The sequence below is a fragment of the Temnothorax curvispinosus genome, unplaced genomic scaffold (genome assembly GCF_003070985.1).
Source record: "Temnothorax curvispinosus isolate PA1 unplaced genomic scaffold, ASM307098v1 QBEX01003650.1, whole genome shotgun sequence".
Classification (NCBI taxonomy): Eukaryota; Metazoa; Arthropoda; class Insecta; order Hymenoptera; family Formicidae; genus Temnothorax; species Temnothorax curvispinosus.
In genome coordinates this window covers 399,315-421,214 of record NW_020213430.1, presented here as the reverse complement: position 1 = coordinate 421,214, position 21,900 = coordinate 399,315, and the positions used below count along the sequence as shown (strand labels likewise).

The window sequence follows — 21,900 nt, the reverse complement described above, 5'->3', positions numbered from 1 at the left end:
TACAAACGTCGTCACGTGATCCGTTTTGTCGCTCGAACGGTCGGTTTCAGCCATAGACATATTATATCTAGACCGAGCGTTAAGGAGTGGGGGTATAGGCGCACGTAGAAAGAGAGACACTCTGTTGTGTGGCTGTTCGTTCTCTCTCGTTTCGCGCATGCGTACGCAAAATAAGTGTGATGGGAGGGAGGTATTAAGAAAGAGGAGCGAGGTGGAACGAGAAACTAAAACTTGGAACATGAAACGGCTAGAAGTTGCTGTAGGACCACAGAGTAAATACGTTTATACGTTTTACATATAAAAAGATAATGCTTTTTACGGCGAGTTTGTTTATCGGTATTTATTCAAGTTTATAAAAGGACGCCAATAAAATAAAGTAGTGAAATAAAGTGCCTGGGGAACGTGAAAACTCTCTTTCTCTATGGTAGATGGTGACTATATATATCAAACGTTAATAAATACTATAAACAGATGACGTAAAAAGCAATATCGCAATTTATACGTAAAAAGCATATTACTCTGTGGTTCTGCAGCTACGGCATAAAGTAAATACCATCAACATTAGGAATAAACACAAGTTGTATGTATTGGTTGTTAAATATATATATATATATATATATATATATGAGCTATTATAATCTTAAAATTGTTACTATTTTAAGTGATAATTATTTTTAATATTTTATAGCAAAAGTGTGGCTAAATTGCCGAAAATTATGAAGTGCCACATATGTTACAAAGAATGGAATCCTTCGTTTCCATTGCAATTTCACAGGTAATGTATAATAAATCTGAGTATGGTTAGATTTTATCACATATATATTTATTTATTATATATAAATATTCTTCAACTTCAAATCAAAATAATGTAAAGTATTATATGTTTATAGTTTTCCAAAAGATATGCAGAAAGGCGGAGGATTCTCATTCAGGGAATTGCAATGTATAAAATAAAGTCTAATTGAATACCAAATAAATATAAATAAGGTATAATTATAAATAAATATATAAAATAATTAAGGTATAATTGAATACAAAATAAAATCACAGATGTATTGGAACTGTTGCTTAGCGTTTATTAGGATATACTTATCGTTTACATATAAAATGTTATAGTATTAATGTGTTACATTAACATAAAATAAATATTAACAATTAATGTTATAGAAACATATAACATTAAGTGTTGTAGTATTAAAAATGTATAGAGTAGTTTTGTTTATATACTTTTAAAATAGCAGAAAAAACTTTAACATATGTATCTTATTCAGTATTATAATTCGAATTTTATTGATTTTGAAAAAGTGTTAATTTATTATTTTTCATTCTTATTCTTCGGGTGGAATTTGTAAGCGTTGTACTTTCATGTTTAAGACGCGCGTTGAAAAAAGTTTTCAAAATTAGTTTTATTATTTGACTTCGGTGATCAAACAATGGAGACTGTTCATAAATATGTCTATCTGTATTAAATACATATGAAGGAAGTGAGCGGAAAGATTGACATATTAAAACATTTAATATATTTTTAGTTGTAAATAATTTGTCTTGATTACTTCTGAAAGTTTTTTCTGCGTTCTTACATATTATAATAACATCAGGTGATGCTACATACAAACCACCGCGATTTTTTCGTTGTAACAGTTTACCAGTAAATGTGTTTGATTCTTTCTGTGCCTCGCTTGCAATGAGCAATTGTTTACAAAATAAGCAATCAATTTTGTGTGTAATAGTTTTAGCAACAAATCCAGACATGTACGTAATAACTTCCTCAGCATATTCAGTTAAGTACCAATTATTGTTTTGATTGAAATAATCATGATCCATAAAAATAGCATTTGCAGCATCTTGATCAGAATCATTATCTGCGTTTTGTTGTACACTATGTGCAGTTACTTGCTCGTTTCTTACAGATTCATTATTAGATACATTAAGTAGTACAGTGTCGTCTTGTGGAATGCAGTTTGCACTTAAAGGAACAGACACATTTGCTAAATGTAATATTTTTCTATAAGATGCTTTGAATTGTTTCGCACTCGGATTATTGTTCCAACCGTTCATTCTTCTAATCAAAGAAAAGAAAGTTTCAATGTGGTCTTGGGATAATTTGTATGTTAACAAAAACTCTATTGTATTTTCATTAAATAGCTGTTCTGCTAAAGCAATACTATTTTGTAAATCAATAACAAACCCAATAAAGCCTGTTTTTCGTACACTTTGAAGTACAGGAACGTCTTTAATTTTTAAAGATTTAATATATAAAACAAACCTCTCAATGTTATCTTTTAGAATACGTATTTTATCTTTCGTTATTGCTCGTTTGGTTTCTGTTTTATTATTTAAATTTTTAGAATTTAATATGTCAAATACGTCGTTAAATGTCTTGCAAAATGTCGCGGTTGCTGAAGCTCCGGCAAAATGAGGTAATTTTAAGTCATATTCTCCAAACCCAAGTGCAGCAGTTACCGAATTACTGAAAACTTGTGCTGCTAAATGTACTTTCATTTTTTCGTTGTAAAAGTATACATGTCTACTTCTAACTTTAGTCGCAAGGTGTAATTTTTCCGCGTCTTGTAACGAAACTAATTGCCGTATAAATTTCCAACTAATTATATGATTTTCGTTATCACTTAAGTCTTCCTTACCAAGTGCATTTCTAACAAGTTTTATCATGTGACACGCGTCATAAAAAATATATATACGTTTAGACTCATCAGCGGGATGGACAAAATATGGTACAATCTGTTCAATTTCAGTTTGTTTCAAACGTGCGCCCAATTCTTCACACATAGATATATTGGAAGATACTCCATCAAACGTAATACTGACAATATCTAGATCGTTTTCATGAAGTGCACATAAAATAGTCTTTAATAACTTTGCTTTTTCACGGCCATTTAATTTATCAGTGAAGTAATACGCAATTGGAAGTTTAAAATTCTGGTTTATTGCAACTAACATAAAGACAAAAATTTCACTAGCAAGCGGCACTTTATCTTTAGCAATGGCACCGATGTCAACAAAACCATGTGATTTTTGTCCATCCCAATCAACACTTTTTCTAATACTCATTTCATCGAAAGTTAAATTAAACACTATTTTCTTATTTTTTTCGCGAGCATTTCGAACTACATTACGTACGGTTTTTAATGCTTGGTCAGATATACCGGAGTCGCTACTAATATTTCGCATCTATGTTCGAATAGTAGTTGGATGTGGAAGACATTTTAAAAACGTTTTTCTTAGGAATGAATATGCCGCAGGGGAGTGAAAATGGAGCGTACAAGCAAAACATCTCAAAGCGTGTGGAAAAACTTTTGGCTTTCGCTCATTTAAAAGTCTTGTTAGTAATTCTTCTACAGGACCAGGCACTACATCCTATAAGACATTACGATATTATCTCATTTACCACCCGTAACGTGATAAATTACATCATTTATACTTTACCGAAGTATTCGGGTTCTCTATACGTTTATATACAATTTCGAAATAAAATAAAAAGAAACTTGTTATTTTAACTTCTTACATTTACCTAATTACTTTTACATTTACATGATTACTTACTTTTCTTTACTTTCTTACTTTCTTAATTGTTATTTTAACTTTTAAGATTTACATAATTATTTTTACATTTACATAATTACATACTATTCTTTACCTACTTTCTTTATATTATATCTACATTTACTCTTATTATTGTCCTAAATACAATTTTAATTTCAGCACTGCCGTCCTAAATACAATTTTAATCTCAGCAGTGCTTATATTAACAAATACTTAAGTATAATACTTGCTGGTTGGCAATCTATTAAATGACTTCTGTACAAATATCAATATGGACTGCACATTTTTATGTTATATTTTTATATTCGTAACAATTACTGTTAACTAAAATATAATTTACAAGTATTTTAAGTTATTTGTTAATTACGAAATACATAAAAATCTGCAATTTCAAAGCATTATTAATTACTAACCTTCAGGGCATTTGCAACATCTTCTGTTACCAAATTTTTAGCTTTCAACATTTGTGTCATAGATTGCAGCGATATTAATTTTTTTTCTAATTTTGACTTTCGTGCAACAGACACTTTGTTTAAATATCTATTATATCGTAGATATTTTATAAATGTTATCCAAGCATTACTAGTGAACTCTGTTTTTTTTAAACATTCTACATTATGTTTACCAGTTTTGACGAAAACCTTTTCAACTTCGTCAATATTACATCGTTTTCTGAAACAAAAGTTTATTTATAATATTTGCAAATTGGAACAAATTAGAATGTTTATTTTTGTGTTTGCCTTACCTTTTCCCACTGCTATTTCTTTTTGAAAGTATTGCTCCATTACTAGTATTATTGTCACCATTACTAGTATCATGTTCGATACCCATTATTAAGTCTTGACTGTCTTGTGTGTTTGTTATATTGCTTGTGTTTTCTCCGTTTGTAGTATTATTGTCACCATTAGTAGTATCATGTTCGATATCCATTATTGAATCTTGATTGTCTTGTGTGTTTGTTATATTGCTTGAGTTTTCTTTGTTTTGACGAGATCTATATGAAACAAAAAACATTTCTTTATATCTGATGCTTTATGTATAAAATATATGTATATCTATATGTACAATTTTTATGTAATAACCTTTTACTATAATAACAATAAATAATATAACCTTAATAAAAGTATAATTTATTTAAAAAAAAAATCGTAATCTTATCTTATTGAAAAGTCTATTGTTACCTTTGCATAAAAATAGATGGAATTGCAGTTTTGTATAATCTTTTACATGGTACAGGTGTGCCACAGTAATAATAATCTTTCTGTGCAAAATGATCACTGCAAATTCTTGCATTTTTGTAAGCACTGATAGTGTACCCAATGCTAGCAAACCATTTTTCTCGCCTTTCTGCATCTTTCGGAAAACTAAACATAATACTATACATTATTTTAAATTAAAGCTGAAGAATATTTTTATACCGAATAATATATTTATTCCGCCAGTGATTATTAACAGAAATAATTACTTTAAACCGACTTTACAATATTTAACATCGATTGATCTTTCCGATATGAACATCCGATATGAAAAACTGCGAGCCAACTTGGTTTGTCGGACACAGTACTTTTTAATCAATCGTCGAGATGTTAATTCCGAGACGTATAATATTTTTATATAAAAAAATACACATGTGATAAAATCTAACCACTTCCAGATTTACACATTACCTGTGAAATTGTCGTGGAAACGAAGGATCGAATTCTTTCCAACATATATAGCAATTCACCATTTTTTGCAATTTTAGCCACACTTTGGCAATTTCAGCCAAGCTCCTCCGAACTGCGTTTGCGTTTCTGCCCGCGTGCCTGTGTGTGTGGGTGCGCGCGCGCGTCCCCGACGCCGTACGTGCGTCGCGCGTTCTCTGGGTCCTGCGGGTTCCGTGGGTCCTGTGCCGTAACCGTGCCGCGCGTACGGGATGTAGGGATGGGCGAGCGGGCGGTCGGACGCACCACCACGGCCACCACGCACGGCACGCACCACGTCGCGTGTCACTCCCTCGGCCTCGGTCGTCGTCGTCGTTTTCTTTCGCTCACGCTCTTGCTCTTGCTCTCGCTCGCACGCGCGCGCGTCCTCGTCGTCGTCGGGTCTCCTTCCTCGTGCCACTGGTCCACGGGCTCGGGACACCTGTCGCGATTTCGCGCACCGTGATATCCGGCCTCCGTGTCGGTCCCCGTCGGCGAGTCGGTCGACGGACGAGCGATCGGTCGATCGTAACCTGCCAAAAGTACCAAACTCCGCACGTTCACGCACGTTGTACGCGTTCCAGCACTTCACTTTGCACAACGCGGTTTCCGCTTATACGCACTTATACGGCCATAACCAATTTCAGCACTTCTAGCCGTTCTGTTTCAGTCGTTTCAGTTCCTTGTTCCTTGTTCCACCTCGCTCCTCTTAATGCCTCCCTCCCATCACGCTTATTTTGCGTACGCATGCGCGAAACGAGAGAGAACGAACAGCCACACAACAGAGTATCTCTCTTTCTACGTCGCCTATACCCCCACTCCTCAAATTTGAGCATATGCTCGGTCTAGATATAATATGTCTATGGTTTCAGCGGCTCGTGAAAATCCAGCAAAACATCTCGAGGAGTCGAGAGTCGAGAGTTTCCCGCCGAAACGGATTTTAGCGGCATTTTGGCCGTTGCTGACCGGAAAGGAAACAGCTGCGCCAATAATTAGAAGAAGAAGAGGATTTTAGCGGCGTGACGTGCTGGTTGATAGTTGATTTACCAATTACCTTTATTTGGTCTTTTAAACAAAAGTAGCCGGTTTGCTCGCGCGAGATGGAGGGCTTTGACGATCCGGGCGTGTTCTTCTCTGACAACTTCGCGGTGGACGAGGATCACGAAAATCGCGTGAATCTCCAACACTCGAAGAAGAAATTCAAGGAATTCATCCGACAGTTTCACGAGGGTAACTTCAACTATAAATACCGGTAATAAGAAACATCGATTTACTTCGCATATCCGTGATTATGTCCGATAATTCAGTATCGTTTTTAATTTCTTCAGGGATACTTTAAAGCGCAATTACAATCTCTGCCAATATTGGCTAGAGATCAATCTCGAGGATTTAGCAGCTTTCGACGAGTCGCTCGCGGAAAAGATTCAAAAGCTCCCGACAGAATACGTATCCGTTCTGGAGGAGGCTGCGAAGGATGTCGCAGATGAGCTTACAGCACCACGACCTGAGGGCGAGGAGAAGATGGAAGATATTCAGGTGTTGCTGTGTTCAGACGCTCATCCGAGCTCGCTGAGGGGAATGAAGGTGATACCACAATTATCACGATGCGTAAAAACGAGTTCACAGTTCACAAGTTTACACACGCATAAAGTTACACTATCATAAATTTACAGGATGTCAAATTCTTTATGTAATCAGCATTGTTTGTCATGTAAAATTGTCCTCTAAACTTGTTAGACCAAGCAAATATACAAAACGTTTAGATATATGAGTTCTTATAATTGTTTCACTTTCAGCCAGATATTGTTTCCAAGCTCGTCAAGATTCCTGGTATAATTGTGTCAGCATCTGGCATTAGATCAAAGGCAACAAAGATTGCGATACAGTGTCGTTCTTGCAAAGTCACTCAAGTAAATATTCCTATCAAGCCGGGTCTGGAGGGATATACGCTACCCAGAAAATGTTCTACGTAAGCCTCTTTTCATAAATACTTGATTGTTCATTTTATAAGGTATTGCTCAAATAATTTTTGTTATTAGGGAGCAAGCTGGTCGTCCAAAATGTCCTCTGGATCCTTTCTTTATAATGCCGGATAAATGTCACTGCGTAGACTTTCAAGTGTTGAAGCTTCAGGAATTGCCAGATCACATACCACAGGGCGAAATGCCCAGACATTTGCAGATATATTGTGATCGGTATTTATGTGACAGAGTTGTGCCTGGCAATAGAGTTTTGATTCTCGGGATATATTCTATTAAAAAGGTGTCTAAGGCCGGTGGTAAGGGTGCAGGCAGAGAGAAGGCGTTAGTAGGCGTTCGAGCTCCATATATTCGCGTTCTTGGTATCTCTGTGGATGGAGAAAATACCAACATAGGTACTGGCACATTAATACAAAAACGAAACGTTGCTGAAAAGTATCAATTAGTGATCTGTTTATTTATTTCTCTTTTCTGTGTTTCCTATGTAGGAACTCAGCCACCCGTTACATCCGAAGAAGAAGATCTTTTCATTCGTTTAGCGGCAGATCCTAATCTGTACGAGAGAATTGCGAAGAGCATAGCTCCCAGTATTTTCGGTGCAATAGACATCAAGAAAGCTATCGCGTGTTTACTATTTGGTGGATCGAGAAAACTAATGCCGGATGGTTTATGCAGGAGAGGCGACATTAATATTTTAATGCTGGGTGATCCGGGTACCGCTAAGTCGCAGTTGTTGAAATTTGTAGAGAGAGTCGCTCCCATAGCTGTTTATACATCAGGAAAAGGTAGTTCCGCAGCTGGTTTGACAGCGTCTGTATCGAGAGATCCAGTAACTGTAAGTCACATTCTCGTTAAGAAATACTTTTTGTTATAATTTTTGTAATTAATTTAAATAAGTAAATTTATCTTAATTTAAAAATATATATATACACGATACATATTTTAGAGGAATTTTGTCATGGAAGGTGGAGCAATGGTTCTCGCGGATGGTGGAGTTGTTTGCATAGACGAATTCGACAAAATGAAGGAGGATGATCGAGTGGCGATACACGAAGCTATGGAGCAACAAACAATCTCTATAGCGAAGGCGGGAATAACGACAACTCTGAATACACGATGTTCCGTTTTAGCCGCGGCGAATTCGGTCTTCGGCCGCTGGGACGATATAAAGGGAGAAGAGAATATAGATTTTATGCCGACAATCTTGTCACGTTTCGATATGATATTTATTGTTAAAGATGAGCATGAACACAACAGGGATATAACTCTAGCTAAACACATTATGAACATTCACTGTAATGCTGGTCAGATCACAGAACAATCGGTAGAGGGAGAAATTCCTGTGCACATTCTCAGAAAATATATTAATTATTGTAGAACGTAAGTTTACCGTATCTTATTGCACATAACGTATACATCTCGTAAAATCCAACATGTTTTTTTTTTCCATATCATAGGCGTTGCGGCCCTAGACTCAGTGCAGAAGCAGGGGAGAAATTAAAAAATCGTTACGTAATGATGCGAGCTGGTACAAGAGAACATGAGAAAGATTCTGAAAAAAGATCATCGATACCTATAACAGTCCGGCAGCTTGAAGCGGTTATACGAATCTCCGAAGCTTTGGCCAAAATGCAATTACAACCCTTCGCTACTGAACTCCACGTTAACGAAGCTTTAAGGCTCTTTCAAGTGTCTACATTAGAAGCTGCAATGTCTGGATCGTTAGCAGGTACACTGCAAATTAATAAATATATAAAACACTAAAATTGCTAAACAAATATCGTTTAATCTTCTTTGGATCACGTATACTTAGTCACATAAAATATAAAAATTACATTAAAGATATACATTGCAATATTTTATATATTTCAAGTGGTATATTATATTTGATATACACAGCCAAAGAAAATACTTTGCACATACAAAGATCATAACTTTGTAACATAATTTATTATCAGGGGCAGAAGGATTTACCTCAGAAGAGGATCATGAGATGTTATCTCGCATTGAAAAGCAATTGAAGAATAGATTTCCTATTGGACATCAAGTATCTGAGCAAAATATAGTGAAAGATTTTCTTAAGCAGTCATTTCCAGAACGTGCTATTCACAAAGTTATACATACAATGATACGCCGCGGTGAACTTCAGCATCGTTTGCAACGGAAAATGTTGTATAGGCTGCATTGAAGAACAACAGAAATTTCGCCGATGTATAATTACATAATACGTATAACGTATCGTGCTCGTTTGGTATGCTAATTGTAATTCTTTCTCAACTATTTTGATACAAACTAATGACTTGCGCGTTAATTTACGATTATGGAAGTTCATTTTTAAATGGATAATGTGGGTGATTTTGAATTCTGAAATAGATATAATAATCATATGTAAGTAAATTTTACATGAAATATATCATTTTTATAAATTAAAGTTCTGAATACATTTACAGCGAAATAGTATCTATTCTCTAACTTACCCTTTAAAAAATAAGAAATTAAAAATTCTTCCATTAGCACCTTTATCTAAGGTATTTAAGACTTTCATATTCTCCTCTGTTAAGGCAAAATCGAATAAATCGATATTCGACTTGATTCTTTCGGAAGACGAACTCTTCGGGATAATTACAACACCTAGTTGTAGTAAATGACGCAATAAAACTTGGGCTGCTGTCTTTTTATGCTCCCCAGCAATATTTTGAATAATCGGATGATTTAACAAGTCGGGAAATGCGTCTGAAGTGTAGTTATATTTCGTTTGAAAGTGCGTCTTTGCAGCTGGAGAGCCCAATGGACTATAACCCGTTACAACAATATTGTGCTTCTTGCACAATTCTCGAATTGATATCTGCTGCATATAAGCATGCAACTCTACCTAAAAAATTTTAAACGTTATCTCGTTTATATTATCGACGAGGATTAAATTATATAATTATTTATCTATAACAGATAAATTTACATAGCAATTAATGAATAATTTACCTGCAGATTACTTGGCTTAATTTGTGCATTTTTCCAAATTGTCGAAATCTGTTCTTCGTTGAAGTTGCTTAAACCTATAGATCTGGTACGTCCCGATTTAACTTGTTTCTCCATCTCCTACAAAATAATCCTGATCACTCAGAGATCTCTTTTATATTATAGTAATGTGTTATATGATTCTCTAATGTGATTCCATACTTTCCACACCAAGACAGGATCTGTATTAAAGTCGAGTATGTAATTTCCATCTTCATTCGTCGCTGCCGTGCACATATTTTCATCTAATTTAAATGCGAAGGGCATGTGGACAAGGTACATATCTAAGTAATCCAATCCAAGCTTCTCCAACGACAATTTAATGAACTTTTCTACGTCGGATGGTCGATTGCCAAAATGGGGTAACTAAAAGCATTAAAAGATTCTTTAAATACAGTTGTTTGAAGGACAGCAATTATATAACACTTGTAATCATTAAGTAGTAAATTGCGACAGTAATTAGTCGCTGTATTGAATTCATACAGTACACTACCTTCGTCGTGATAAAAAGTTCTTCTCTAGTACCACCTTTCTCAAACCATTTTTTCAAAGCTCTGCCGATCGCATCCTCGTTATTATAATTTGCTGCTGTATCAATATGCCTGTAACCATACTCTAAGGCAGTGCTCACGACAGTTTCAATCTCATCTGGTTTAGCCTGGAAACAGTTTTACACCCCTTACCAGATTGTTTCATACATGTACAATTGATAATCATGACATAAAAAATATGTGATCGATGAGATATATTATTATCGCAGAGCATTCTAATATCATTTTATCACCTGCCACGTTCCCAGTCCCACTGTGGGCATATCATATCCTGACAGCAATCGTACAGAATGCATGTTAGATTCTCATCAATATTGCATTATAACTAAATGTAGCACAGCTGTCACATTAAATGTGTTAAAGCAGCATTGCTATTTGGAAGCAAGTAGGTCCACGTTTAAGTTCGCAATATCGTATTAATTTCAGGTCAGGTTTCGAGTACGAGATTAATGTGGTGGTGGCGATACACTTGGAGAGGCCGTTTCTAAAGTTAGAATAGCTGCACACTAACAAACACGCGAGCCTCTAACGTCGCCGCGCATCGTAATCGCAGTCATATATATCGTTTCAAAGTCGTATTGATTCGAGAAGGAGGGTTGCGCCGCGGATAATTGATTTTAACGAGAACGTGTGCTATTTCAAGGAGAAATGAAATTAAAAGGGCACTGTCACGATGAGTAACATCAGAAATTTTTATATAAAAAATGCAATTGGCTTCTGTACTATATTTTGTAACCAGTAACTGAATAATTCAGACCTACAGCTTACGTGAACACGTCTCCTATTGTTCACGTCGTAAGTCGTAAATATCGTTCAACTTTCAAGATTTATTTCCTCAAGATTGGCTGATTGACATTCTACGAAACAAACTAAAACAAACGACACTGTGAAATTAAACGTTGAAAATGTGAAGATAAAAAGGTATGTTGTATGTATAAATGTAACACTTGTAAAACATAACACAAGCTGCATTATAATTGCGGTATGTAATTGCATTCAAGCACTTTACAAATCAAGCGGGTAAAATTTTGAGTAGAAAGAACTACTCTTGTGCCATGAGTTTAATCTTAAAATTTATTTTTTTATATAAACAAAAGCATATATATTTAGAGAAATCAATTACGCCGTATACGAAATACGTATATATTTTGAATATATTTTAATATTGCAATAAAAGTTGAAAAAAACATGTATAATGTTAAAATAAACACGCTTAATTAACACTGGTTTTGTATTGAAATCTATTTTAGAGCGTTTATGTCTTGGTTTCATTTTCTTTTTATTAAATGTTGATATTTAAAAATATATAATGCAGTACAAAAAATGCTTAAGTATCTAATATCTTGTACGTTGATCATCTATATTAACATACATCCCAATCACTCATTATTGATTCCACATGGTTGTTACGAAAATATATTCTTCGGCTTCGATAATATCACTTATATCAAAGTCATGTGTCTACTGTCTATCAGACTGTAAAGTATTTCTACAGGTTTGGACTTCTCATTTCGTAATTCCTTCATTTCGTCGCATATTTGCTTGATATATTTCTTGTGCCGCGGATGCCTAGAAAAAAAAAACGATATAATTAACATTATTGTCATTAGTATAGTTTATTCATTATTTTCATACATTAAATAAATGTAATTCGTGATACGTACTTATCTATCACAATCTGAATGCTTTTTTGAAACGCTTGTTCTTCCTCGTCGATTTCCAGAAAACTGATTATTGTTCTTATAACAGACATTTCCAGAAAAACTGCGAAGATTTCTACAGGAACTTTATGTGATATTCTTTGTAAGTAGGACGACATTTGTGCTAATATGCTTATCTTAAAATTTCTCCTGCCACTTCCGGACAGTTTGTCTCGCTCAGAAAGAATGAAATTGATGTTAATGTTAACCGGATTGCTGGGCGCTACCGATATATCGTTATTTGCGCTCACTTTACTTTCAGATCTATTCAAGATCGGCAACGCCGTTTCCGACTGTCGTTGCAAGTATTCAACAATGTCCTGTATAGTATTCCATTTCTTCTCTTGAAATCTGTCTCTTTCCCACGTTTGCACTCTTAAAGTACCATTTCTTAATAATACTATATGACTTATAGAATTTTCTTGGCAGTATTCTAATATCTCTTCCATAGTACACAGATCTAATATCGTGATCTTCAATCCTAATGACCAGATTTCTCGTAATACGTTAATCATGTCCTTTTCTCTTCTTCCTTCGCTCTCTAAACTTCCCTCGCAGCAGATAGCCACGTCAATACCCCATTTACTTTCGCCATTCTCATATGCCTCGCCAACAGCGGACACCAATTTATCTAACGATATGCTAATACCAGCACCATATTGTTTTGTTTCCTTACTAGCCATTCCGGTGCGCTCTAGAACTTTTCTAAATGATACCAGCATTTTATCGTATCGCCCACCCGCGGCTATGATATCCTGACCGCCTCGTCTCCGTCTATGCTTTAGCTCGCAAGTTATTTGATATATCACACCACTGTATTGTTGTACATTATATGTTAATAAAGGTACGACAGTAATAGGCCACTGTAACAAGATAAAAAAAAGAATAAGAATGGATATAAAACATCTATGGATATATAAACATCTTATGCAAATTATATAAATATATACATATGTATACACATATATTATAATATTACCTTAACACCCAAACCTTCTACATTAGATATTACAGTCTCTATATCTTTCAAACCTTCCTTGGCTAGAGCAGCGGCATCTCCTTTTCTCTTCGTTATTGTCCTTAGGACACTGGCGATTTTTGCAACGGAGCTTTCCGTTTCGAGCAAATTAAAAAGCGTTTCCATAGCTTGATCGGTAAGGCATAAGCTTATCAAGTGTGTTTGGACCTGGAACTTAGTTAACTTTCCGTCGCGGGCATCCTGTAGTATGGAATATATGTCCTGATACTTGTCCTTTTCTACGCCGCAATACATTAGCACAGCTTCCAATAGCGACGTGTGATTTAAGCGCACAGTGAAATTATGTTCCCGGATCTGCGGTAGCTCGTTAAAAATCTCCCATATGATGAAGATCAATTCAGCCTCTGTCATTAAATTATTATCTACAGGACTAATAATGTCGAAAGCACATTCGTACAATTCCCTTGGATGAAATCCTCGAGCCTACGGTAATTACGATATGAACAGATATTAATTTACAATTATTATATACAAGGTATTTGGTTTTGTTACTTTCATTCACAGATATAATGTATGTATATTTTCGATAATTGTCTCAGAGTGAATTTTACGTTCAACCAGCTAAAGATGTGAATCTTACTTACAATAGAAATTACTTAATGCGTCATCTTGACACTCAATACATACTTTTTTATCTCTGAATACGCGTTCAATAGCGTATCTTCGAATGTGCGAAATATTATTCCATACAACGTATCGAGCGAAAGGAATGCGAAGATCATGAGGTATAGAAACTATACTGCCAGTACGAGTCATCAATTTCACGCTAGATTCGGTAAAGTTAGAATGCTGAACGGATTTAGGCATTAACAACGGGGTCGCGAGGTATATTCCGCCGTGTTTTTGAAATATCTCAACGATTTTTTGCTTTACACTCTCTTGCAGAAACTGCTTTTTCGAGCAGAGAACACTTGGCGTTCCTCTAGCAGGTAAATTCATGTCATAAGTAATATCTTCTGCTGGTGTAACCTCTTGCGTGAAGCACGATGCCACTAAATATCTGTATGCTTTACTTTGACTATTGGATAACGTGTGGCGCATCACTTCTTGCAATTCCGGCTCTTCTAATGGCGGCGGCAAGTGTGTGGAAGAGAGCAATTCCTGAGCAGTAGGACGTTGACTTGGATCGTGATTCAGCAGCCAACTAACACGGAGTTTAACATCATTACTTCATATTTCAGATAACTCAGAATAATATAACATGTAAAATGTAAAATTGTTATTTTTTACCGTATAATATGAACTTGAGATGGCATATCTGTTTCTGGTACATCGGGAGGAAAAACGATTTCTTTCGAGCGCAAGTTCAATAGAATCTTGACACGCTCCATTCCGGTAGTTAGCGGTTTGTACGTCATTTCGAAAAAGATGATTCCCAAGCTGTAAATATCCACTTTTTGATTGTAAATTGCTTTGGCAGTTTTCGCAGAAAGTTCAGGAGCTACATATAGAGCTGTACCAACTTGACCAGTAAGAGATCCCAATTCTTCTATGTCAAAACTTCCACCTAGATATAAAGGACACAGCTGATATAATTTGGTACGTGGCATATAACTATGTATTCGTACCTTTCTCAAATTGTGATTCTTTATCGGTATCGATGGTCGGAACTAACGATGACAATATATTAGTCGTGGCCAATCCAAAATCTCCTATCTTGACGTGGTCGTTACTGTCGAGAAAGATGTTTACAGGTTTCAAATCTCTATGTATCATACCCTGCTGATGAATATGCGCCAGACCTTCTACGATTTCTCGAAATAGTCTCCAGTAACGTTCTTCATCTTCGTACAAGCCATTATCTATGGCAGTTCTTAACGTGCTTTTCTCACAGAATTCCATTTGTATATACATAAACTGTATTTCTTTTACCGTTATATCTTCGTTAGAGGTTTCATCTTTATCTTTAACGTCGTTGTTCGAAACGTCCGATGTTACTGCGGACTTTTGTGATATATCATCATCTCTTTCAAATTCAATGCTATCGGAAGACTCGATACGCAGTAAAGTTCGCATTCTGTGAAAGAGAAAATATAGATTAGCTTTTTTAACATCAAGTTTTTCTTCATATAACATACCTCCATCTTTTTGCGAATTAAATATGAAATCGAATTATATAACGATAATAAGTTGAATAAAAATATTAAATATTACAAGATGTCCAATATTTAAAAAAAGAAAATTATCTTACGATAGAAACGCGCAGTGTTCCTCACTATCAGAATCAGTCGAGGCGTCACTGTTCTCATCGTCACTATCGGCCACATTCGCCCGAGATTCATATGATATATTCCACTCAACGTCGCGTAACGGTGGAGCAAACTTTTCTATCTCATCACTTTCCAGTTGCTAAAATTCACGTCATGTATTTATACTGCACAAAAGTCTGATTACAATTAGGAATTCCAATTAAATTTCTAATATATTTAGTTCAACTATAAAATAGAATGTTGTTACAGCTCTTCCTGTTGCGAGCGATGTTATCATGAATAATATATTTACATTAACTATATCTGCTTTGTCCTGCGTGGTGGTCGTTTTATCTGAAGATGTAGTAATCGGCGTGAACTGACTATGCCTGACTGAATCGTCCAGGGTGGCACTCTCGATCCACGAATTATAATAACGTACTACATTCTCGTGATTCATTCTAGAGAGCAATTTTACTTCGCGCGTTATTTTCTTGTTCAGCTGTTTTTTCTTTGGATTTAATTCTATGCGTTTGATAGCGTAGATACCGCCGTCTAATTTATTTCTCACTTTTAGAACGTCGCCGAAGGCCCCTTTTCCCAACCATTTCAAGACTTCAAATTCGTTCTGTATTCGTGATTGTCTACCCAGCGACGGCAAATACAACTGAATATCGATATCCGGTTCTTCCGGCTCTAAATTCTTCTCTTTCTCATCGTGATCCGGTATAGAAGGCGATAAACCTCGTTCTAACGGTATTCTTATGAAACCATGTTGTTGCAGTTGTTCCGCAGACCAACGCATTCTCTCATCGTCGATGAGACATTTTGAAATAAAGTCCCTCAAGTAAAGCTGAAAAAATTATTTAACTTAAGATGGGCGTGTCTATCATTGGCGCTTTATGGACAAAAAAACATGCTACACACAAAGAACATCTACCTGTGGGATTGTTGTTAGATCGATTTCTTCCCCGGATATGATAGTCCCTTTTAATAATGAAAGCAATAATATCCCATATCTATATACGTCTGCCTTTTTACCACCTCGGCCTTGAATTGTTGGAAAATCGTGTTCAGTCTTTGCTAAGGAATTTGAATGATACATATCTGACAATCTCTTATCTAAAGAGTAGTCGGATAATCTTACAACACCCGTGTGGTCTATATAAATGCTGGTGTCACGTAAATCTTTATGCACTACATTATTCTCATGAAGATATCGCAACGCCTCAATGATACCCGTTGCCAAATGTCTCAACATGTCGACGTCGACTGGAATGTTTTCCATCAGGAAGAACGAGCACGTAGTTCCAATCTACTTTTACAGACAACCGATATCATAAACGAAAACCATTCTCAATCTTATCAAGTATTGACATTCCAAAGAGATATGTGTTTACATACCACGAACTCTTGAAGCACGTAAATCACCACGCTATTGTTGTTTTTCAAATATTTCATGTTTAAGTAATGTACAAGATTTGGATGATGCAGTTTGTACAAGTGATTTAGCTCTTGCTCCAAACTGGCAATCTGTTTCATGGCGTGCTGTATATCGATGGTTTCTTGAGTAGAGCAACTACCGTTTGCTATCGCGCATTTCAACGTCCATTCCGTGATAGCCAATAGTTCTCCGGTGATCGTATCCACGCCAGCGTACACTACGGAACCCTTCGTGCTGTGTCCCAAGCATTTCCCCCGGTGCACTAGTCTCTCGCCTTTATTACTGTCAAATTCGATGGACTTGATACCTCTATGCTCGCACAATGACCCTTCGGAACTTTCCGACGTGCTGACACATCGACGCCTGAAACGACTCGTCCCTCGCTCGTGCGGAGACGACGGTATAGATCGAAAGATGGTGTCAGAATCTGTGGTCAGTCTAATCGTTTCCTTCCGATTACGCATCTCAGCCTTCAGGGCTTCCTGACGTTTTTGTATGGCATCTTGCAGCACCTAGCAAAATATCCACGATAACAATTAAGCTACACGTAATGTGAAATCGAAATAAATAGTGCAAATGTATTAAATCAAACCTGTCTTTCTTTATCCTCTTTCATTTGCTTCTCTTGCATTTCATACTGTTCCCTTTCCTGATTTCTCAATACCATTTCCTCATAAAAACTGCTATAACCCGGTTTATTATGCTTGTGCAGGTATTTCTGAACATGTTGACAAAACTCAAAAATCATAACTTCCCCCTTCAACTTTTGTGCCAAGTTTTCGAGCTCTGATGATAAAACTGCAACTTGCTGATGAGACAAACCTCTGCTGTCTTGTAGCTGAATTGTCGGTACTCTAAAATAAATCATAATAAATCATATACAGTAGATATTATGAAACAAAGATGCTAAGAATGTATTAGAAGATGTAAAACTTACTCATCAGGATATTTGTCACTGCATATAATGTGCAAATCTATCTGCGCATAGATCTCCGCTGGTCCGGACATGCCTTTCTGCGGCGTCAAGGTAATAACGATATCTAAAGGTTGCCATTTTTTCTTATTTTTATTCTTTCTCAAGTCACGCAATTCATCCCCAAAGATGGACTGTTATAAACGACAAAGTAGGATTATTAAGAGAGGTAATAACACAGGGAACCGTGAACTTTTTGATCGTGCCTATGTAGCGTGTCGCAATACCTTTAAGACTTCCAATTCATTCTGCTGTCGGTCCTTACACGATTCAACCTGAGACATCTTGCCACGCTGCTATTCGCCCATCGCACAGATTAGCGAGTTGAAAGTGAAACGGAGTAACCTGAAAGGAGGAAAGTCGCAAGGGCTTAATTTCACGCGTGTACGATTTTAGTGTTGTAGCTCGAAGATAAATTCAATAAAAACGCGGCGTCTCAGCGTTGTTTGAGACTGATGTGTACAAACGTGTACTACACGTGTACACGTAAACTACATGCGTATTTCGGTAAACGAGTTGATGAACGTCGCGAGGAAAGAAACCGGTAGTCTGTTCACCTGGACTCGCCATACAAGACTACATCGCGATACTCGACGCTCGCCTCGGGAATATCAGATTCAACAGCTCCGGAGCCCGCTCTAACCGCACTTTGTGATTTGTCGCAGAACATCGGAGCAATATACAGACAAGTGGAAGAACAGAAACAACTTTTTTTCGATGAATTTTAGAACGCAACTTTATTATTCTCCTCAAATTCGACTGTGATTAGTCTTCTTGCGACTCACGACTTTGCGACTCGCATTGTAGATCCAGCATAAAAGTAATGCTAGGTCTACAATGCGAGTCGTAAAGTCGTGAGTCATAAGAATTGACCAATCACAATCGAATTTGAGGAGAATAATCGACTGTGATTGGTCAATTCTTACGACTCACGACTTTACGACTCGCATTGTAGACCCAGCATAAGCGGTTGTTCTGCTGAACGCGCCCAAACGCGGCCATTTTCTATAAGAATTAAGAGGAAGTGAGCCACTGGAGCCAGAAGGAGCGAAGTGTGGTCGATCGTGAAAGGATTCTAATTTTTTGAGAAGATATACGATTGCAGATCAAAACGCTACGCGATGGTTAGTTTCTCTCACGCGCTAATTCCTACGTTATTATTTTTCCTCGTATCGGGGATCTGTTGCGAACTAATAGACCATGTGACAATTTAACCTTTACTTTTTGCCTCTACTTCTCCTCTCAAGGATTAATGATTGTGTGCCAATTACTGTAGTGTATAAGGCACCTAACCTCCTCACCCGAGGAACTGGAAAAAACCCCCCCCCCTCTACTTCTCTCTTCTTTGGGACGCATTCACGGAGCGCGCTATTTGAATTTTCGTTCTTTGAATCGTGGTGCGATTTATTTTGCAATTTGGAACTTGCGTTCATCTCTTACACTTTTGTGAAATAATTTTTTTTTTTACATAAAATTATTGTCGAGTAGTAGGAAAAGAGGAGGAACCCGAGTCTCACTTGAAACAACTGTTTTAAAAAATTATCTAGCCATCCTATATAATCACCTTAACAGAAATTTTCTTTGCAAGTGCTAATGAAGAGAATTGTTTGTTTCAGAAACCTTTGATGTTGCATGGGCACGAGCGTGCCATCACTAAAATAAAGTATAACAGAGAAGGAGATCTAGTGTTCTCCGCCAGTAAAGATAAGCAACCGAATGTTTGGTATTCGCTGAATGGAGAACGTCTTGGTAGTTTCAACGGGCACAATGGTTCCGTATGGTGCATCGATGTCAACTGGGATACCACACGATTTTTATCCGGCAGTGGTGATAATACTCTGAGAGTCTGGGACTGTCAAACTGGTTTGTACATATGACAGAATTGTAAATAAATTTTGCTAGTGCGCCACATATGATCCGTATCCTTGCTTAATGTTGTTCACAGGCAAAGAAATAGGACAATTGACCACGAACAGTTCTGTAAGAGCATGTGGCTTTAGTTATTCGGCGAACCTCGCGGTATTCTCCACCGACAAGGCTTTGGGTCACCAGTGCGAGATGTTTATCATGGATGTACGAAACGTCGACTCCACGTTATCCCAGGAGGATGCAATCTCTAGGATCTCGGTCAATGGTCCTAGAATTTCTGCCATATTATGGGGCGCCCTCGACGAGACCATTATCACGGGTCACGAAGATGGTGAAATTAAACTTTGGGACGTGAGGGTAAGTGTCCTTATCGTTATCACATTAATTCAAAAGTATGAGTTGGTGAGTAAGTAGTAGTATAAATATTGTCTATAATATCTACAGACCGGAAAGAAGCTGTCCAGTGTTAAAGGTCACAAATCTCAGATAAATGATATGCAATGCAACAAGGATGGCACCATGTTCGTAACTGCATCCAAGGATCATACGGCGAAACTTTTTGATAGCGAGTCTTTAGTGTTATTGAAGACTTACAAGACAGAAAGACCCGTAAACTCGGCTACTATATCACCAATTTTTGATCATGTAAGATTTATGCCTCAGAATAGTAATACATTATTTTAATATTTGAAAAAGATATAATAGAATATCAGTATAATTTCTATATTTACTATTATACACTATAATTTTCATTGAGTTTCTGTAAAAAAAAAATACATGCCATATTTGCTAAGTAGACAATATTTTTCTGTAGGTGGTTCTTGGTGGTGGTCAAGATGCCATGGACGTCACTACAACATCCGCGCGACAAGGCAAATTTGATTCACGATTCTTCCATTTGGTGTTCGAAGAAGAATTTGCACGTTTGAAAGGTCACTTCGGTCCCATTAACTCTCTCGCTTTTCACCCTAATGGTCGTAGTTATTCCACGGGCGGAGAAGATGGATACATTCGTATTAATAATTTTGATCAGTCTTACTTCGACTTTCATTTCGAGTATTAAATTTATCAATCAAGGGACGTATGTATATGATAATATATATATCATTTTGTTAGAACATATGTTGTGTGTGTGTAATCATTTTTCCAAACTAAATGAGTTTTGGGGTATAAGTAGTAGTGGTGGTGATGTCTCCCCAAAAATACCAGTTGTAACTCTCAGTGAGTTGGGTGTGACTCCACTAGTATATGTCCAATTCGACTTTTTGTTAGAGCATTGATTGACCGATAATTTAATAGAATTGTTTATAAACTTAGTCGGCGCAGCCAGGCACTCGCGAGAAAGCGCGTTTGCCCATGTGCGGCTGATTAGTTGGTGCTGGGCTGCCGGCTTGGTAGGTGCACATGCGGACACAACCAGAGTTAAAATAATAGCTTTTATAAAAGGAAACGAAAGAATTATTGTTCTCTAAACATAGACGTAAACGGATTACAATTCACTTCATATTTCTTTTACTCATAAATCTCTATATATATATATATATATATATATAACTCTTATAATCAATTATTTATAAACAGAAGTATACCACTGACACTGACTAGGAATCGACCGCTCTCATACCAATTTATCCTAGTAGCTTTTGTGGCAAGTGCAAACTCGAGAAATTATCCTGGCAATTGATATCAAATACTATTGTCAAATTTTATTACATGTTAGCGATAAGCAATGCTTTTAATAATTGTACGAAATAAATATTCCAACTTTGTATAAATATTTATACCCCACATTTCTTAAATTGTATATATAAATTATTTATTAAAAATCTGAAACTTTTTTTAGTTTTCAAAGCATAATTACATCAAATTACGTGTAGCGTCAAACGATATTTAACATC

General features: G+C 36.4%; 5 protein-coding genes across 11 annotated transcripts; 2 read left to right on the top strand and 3 right to left on the bottom strand.

Annotated features, from left to right (window-relative positions):
• Positions 1-3,696: 3,696 nt before the first annotated feature.
• On the bottom strand, positions 3,697-5,895 carry LOC112452747. Its single transcript, XM_025013117.1, has 4 exons — positions 5,229-5,895; positions 4,743-4,925; positions 4,307-4,555; positions 3,697-4,233 (listed from the first exon to the last, which is right to left on the bottom strand). The coding sequence occupies exons 1-4, from the start codon at positions 5,288-5,290 to the stop codon at positions 3,963-3,965; spliced, it is 765 nt and encodes a 254-aa protein (XP_024868885.1). The 5' UTR covers positions 5,291-5,895; the 3' UTR covers positions 3,697-3,962.
• Positions 5,896-5,904: 9 nt separating this feature from the next.
• On the top strand, positions 5,905-9,460 carry LOC112452737 (DNA replication licensing factor Mcm5). Its single transcript, XM_025013096.1, has 8 exons — positions 5,905-6,495; positions 6,572-6,827; positions 7,040-7,212; positions 7,283-7,617; positions 7,711-8,057; positions 8,169-8,602; positions 8,680-8,951; positions 9,181-9,460. The coding sequence occupies exons 1-8, from the start codon at positions 6,344-6,346 to the stop codon at positions 9,408-9,410; spliced, it is 2,199 nt and encodes a 732-aa protein (XP_024868864.1). The 5' UTR covers positions 5,905-6,343; the 3' UTR covers positions 9,411-9,460.
• Positions 7,952-11,352, bottom strand: LOC112452743 (alcohol dehydrogenase [NADP(+)]-like). 6 transcript variants are annotated; one of them, XM_025013107.1, is made up of 10 exons: positions 11,022-11,352; positions 10,731-10,895; positions 10,400-10,603; positions 10,202-10,318; positions 9,700-10,094; positions 9,347-9,586; positions 9,197-9,273; positions 8,796-8,956; positions 8,613-8,690; positions 7,959-8,055 (listed from the first exon to the last, which is right to left on the bottom strand). In XM_025013107.1, the coding sequence occupies exons 1-6, from the start codon at positions 11,082-11,084 to the stop codon at positions 9,541-9,543; spliced, it is 990 nt and encodes a 329-aa protein (XP_024868875.1). In that variant the 5' UTR covers positions 11,085-11,352; the 3' UTR covers positions 7,959-8,055; positions 8,613-8,690; positions 8,796-8,956; positions 9,197-9,273; positions 9,347-9,540. The 6 variants fall into 6 exon arrangements, with proteins under 6 accessions (XP_024868874.1, XP_024868872.1, XP_024868875.1 ...); XM_025013104.1 differs by lacking the exon at positions 9,197-9,273 and having other exon boundaries at positions 7,955-8,034; XM_025013103.1 differs by lacking the exon at positions 9,197-9,273 and having other exon boundaries at positions 7,960-8,055.
• A 698-nt stretch (positions 11,353-12,050) lies between these two features.
• LOC112452736 (eIF-2-alpha kinase GCN2) lies at positions 12,051-18,927 on the bottom strand. Of its 2 annotated transcripts, XM_025013094.1 has the most exons (14): positions 18,691-18,927; positions 18,361-18,478; positions 18,098-18,267; positions 17,753-18,014; positions 17,121-17,672; positions 16,657-17,031; positions 16,030-16,569; positions 15,719-15,876; positions 15,096-15,544; positions 14,758-15,034; positions 14,155-14,671; positions 13,468-13,950; positions 12,453-13,351; positions 12,051-12,357 (listed from the first exon to the last, which is right to left on the bottom strand). In XM_025013094.1, exons 2-14 carry the CDS (start codon positions 18,415-18,417, stop codon positions 12,231-12,233), a joined length of 4,866 nt encoding a protein of 1,621 aa, XP_024868862.1. In that variant the 5' UTR covers positions 18,418-18,478; positions 18,691-18,927; the 3' UTR covers positions 12,051-12,230. The 2 variants fall into 2 exon arrangements, with proteins under 2 accessions (XP_024868862.1, XP_024868863.1); XM_025013095.1 differs by lacking the exon at positions 18,691-18,927 and having other exon boundaries at positions 18,361-18,684.
• Positions 18,928-19,154: 227 nt separating this feature from the next.
• LOC112452744 (eukaryotic translation initiation factor 3 subunit I) lies at positions 19,155-21,125 on the top strand. The gene is made up of 5 exons (XM_025013111.1): positions 19,155-19,257; positions 19,750-19,996; positions 20,079-20,359; positions 20,447-20,647; positions 20,817-21,125. Exons 1-5 carry the CDS (start codon positions 19,255-19,257, stop codon positions 21,063-21,065), a joined length of 981 nt encoding a protein of 326 aa, XP_024868879.1. The 5' UTR covers positions 19,155-19,254; the 3' UTR covers positions 21,066-21,125.
• The last annotated feature ends 775 nt before the right edge of the window (positions 21,126-21,900 follow it).

What these genes read in the sequence shown, in the direction of transcription:
- LOC112452737 (XM_025013096.1), top strand. Translation starts at nt 6,344, where the DNA reads ATGGAGGGCTTTGACGATCCGGGCGTGTTCTTCTCTGACAACTTCGCG. An exon ending in AACTTCAACTATAAATACCG is followed by an intron (nt 6,496 to 6,571) that starts GTAATAAGAAAC and finishes TAATTTCTTCAG; the next exon opens with GGATACTTTAAAGCGCAATT. An exon ending in TATATTAATTATTGTAGAAC is followed by an intron (nt 8,603 to 8,679) that starts GTAAGTTTACCG and finishes TCCATATCATAG; the next exon opens with GCGTTGCGGCCCTAGACTCA.
- LOC112452743 (XM_025013106.1), bottom strand. Translation starts at nt 11,084, where the DNA reads ATGCATTCTGTACGATTGCTGTCAGGATATGATATGCCCACAGTGGGA. An exon ending in TTAAGCCAAGTAATCTGCAG is followed by an intron (nt 10,095 to 10,201) that starts GTAAATTATTCA and finishes AAAATTTTTTAG; the next exon opens with GTAGAGTTGCATGCTTATAT. An exon ending in AATTTCTTATTTTTTAAAGG is followed by an intron (nt 9,587 to 9,699) that starts GTAAGTTAGAGA and finishes TATCTATTTCAG; the next exon opens with AATTCAAAATCACCCACATT.
- LOC112452736 (XM_025013094.1), bottom strand. Translation starts at nt 18,417, where the DNA reads ATGTCTCAGGTTGAATCGTGTAAGGACCGACAGCAGAATGAATTGGAA. An exon ending in TCTCAAGTTCATATTATACG is followed by an intron (nt 14,672 to 14,757) that starts GTAAAAAATAAC and finishes ACTCCGTGTTAG; the next exon opens with TTGGCTGCTGAATCACGATC. An exon ending in ATTCAGATTGTGATAGATAA is followed by an intron (nt 12,358 to 12,452) that starts GTACGTATCACG and finishes TTTTTTTTCTAG; the next exon opens with GCATCCGCGGCACAAGAAAT.
- LOC112452747 (XM_025013117.1), bottom strand. Translation starts at nt 5,290, where the DNA reads ATGGTGAATTGCTATATATGTTGGAAAGAATTCGATCCTTCGTTTCCA. An exon ending in CCATCTATTTTTATGCAAAG is followed by an intron (nt 4,556 to 4,742) that starts GTAACAATAGAC and finishes TGTTTCATATAG; the next exon opens with ATCTCGTCAAAACAAAGAAA. An exon ending in AGAAATAGCAGTGGGAAAAG is followed by an intron (nt 4,234 to 4,306) that starts GTAAGGCAAACA and finishes CTTTTGTTTCAG; the next exon opens with AAAACGATGTAATATTGACG.
- LOC112452744 (XM_025013111.1), top strand. An exon ending in AGTCTGGGACTGTCAAACTG is followed by an intron (nt 19,997 to 20,078) that starts GTTTGTACATAT and finishes TGTTGTTCACAG; the next exon opens with GCAAAGAAATAGGACAATTG. An exon ending in TATCACCAATTTTTGATCAT is followed by an intron (nt 20,648 to 20,816) that starts GTAAGATTTATG and finishes ATTTTTCTGTAG; the next exon opens with GTGGTTCTTGGTGGTGGTCA.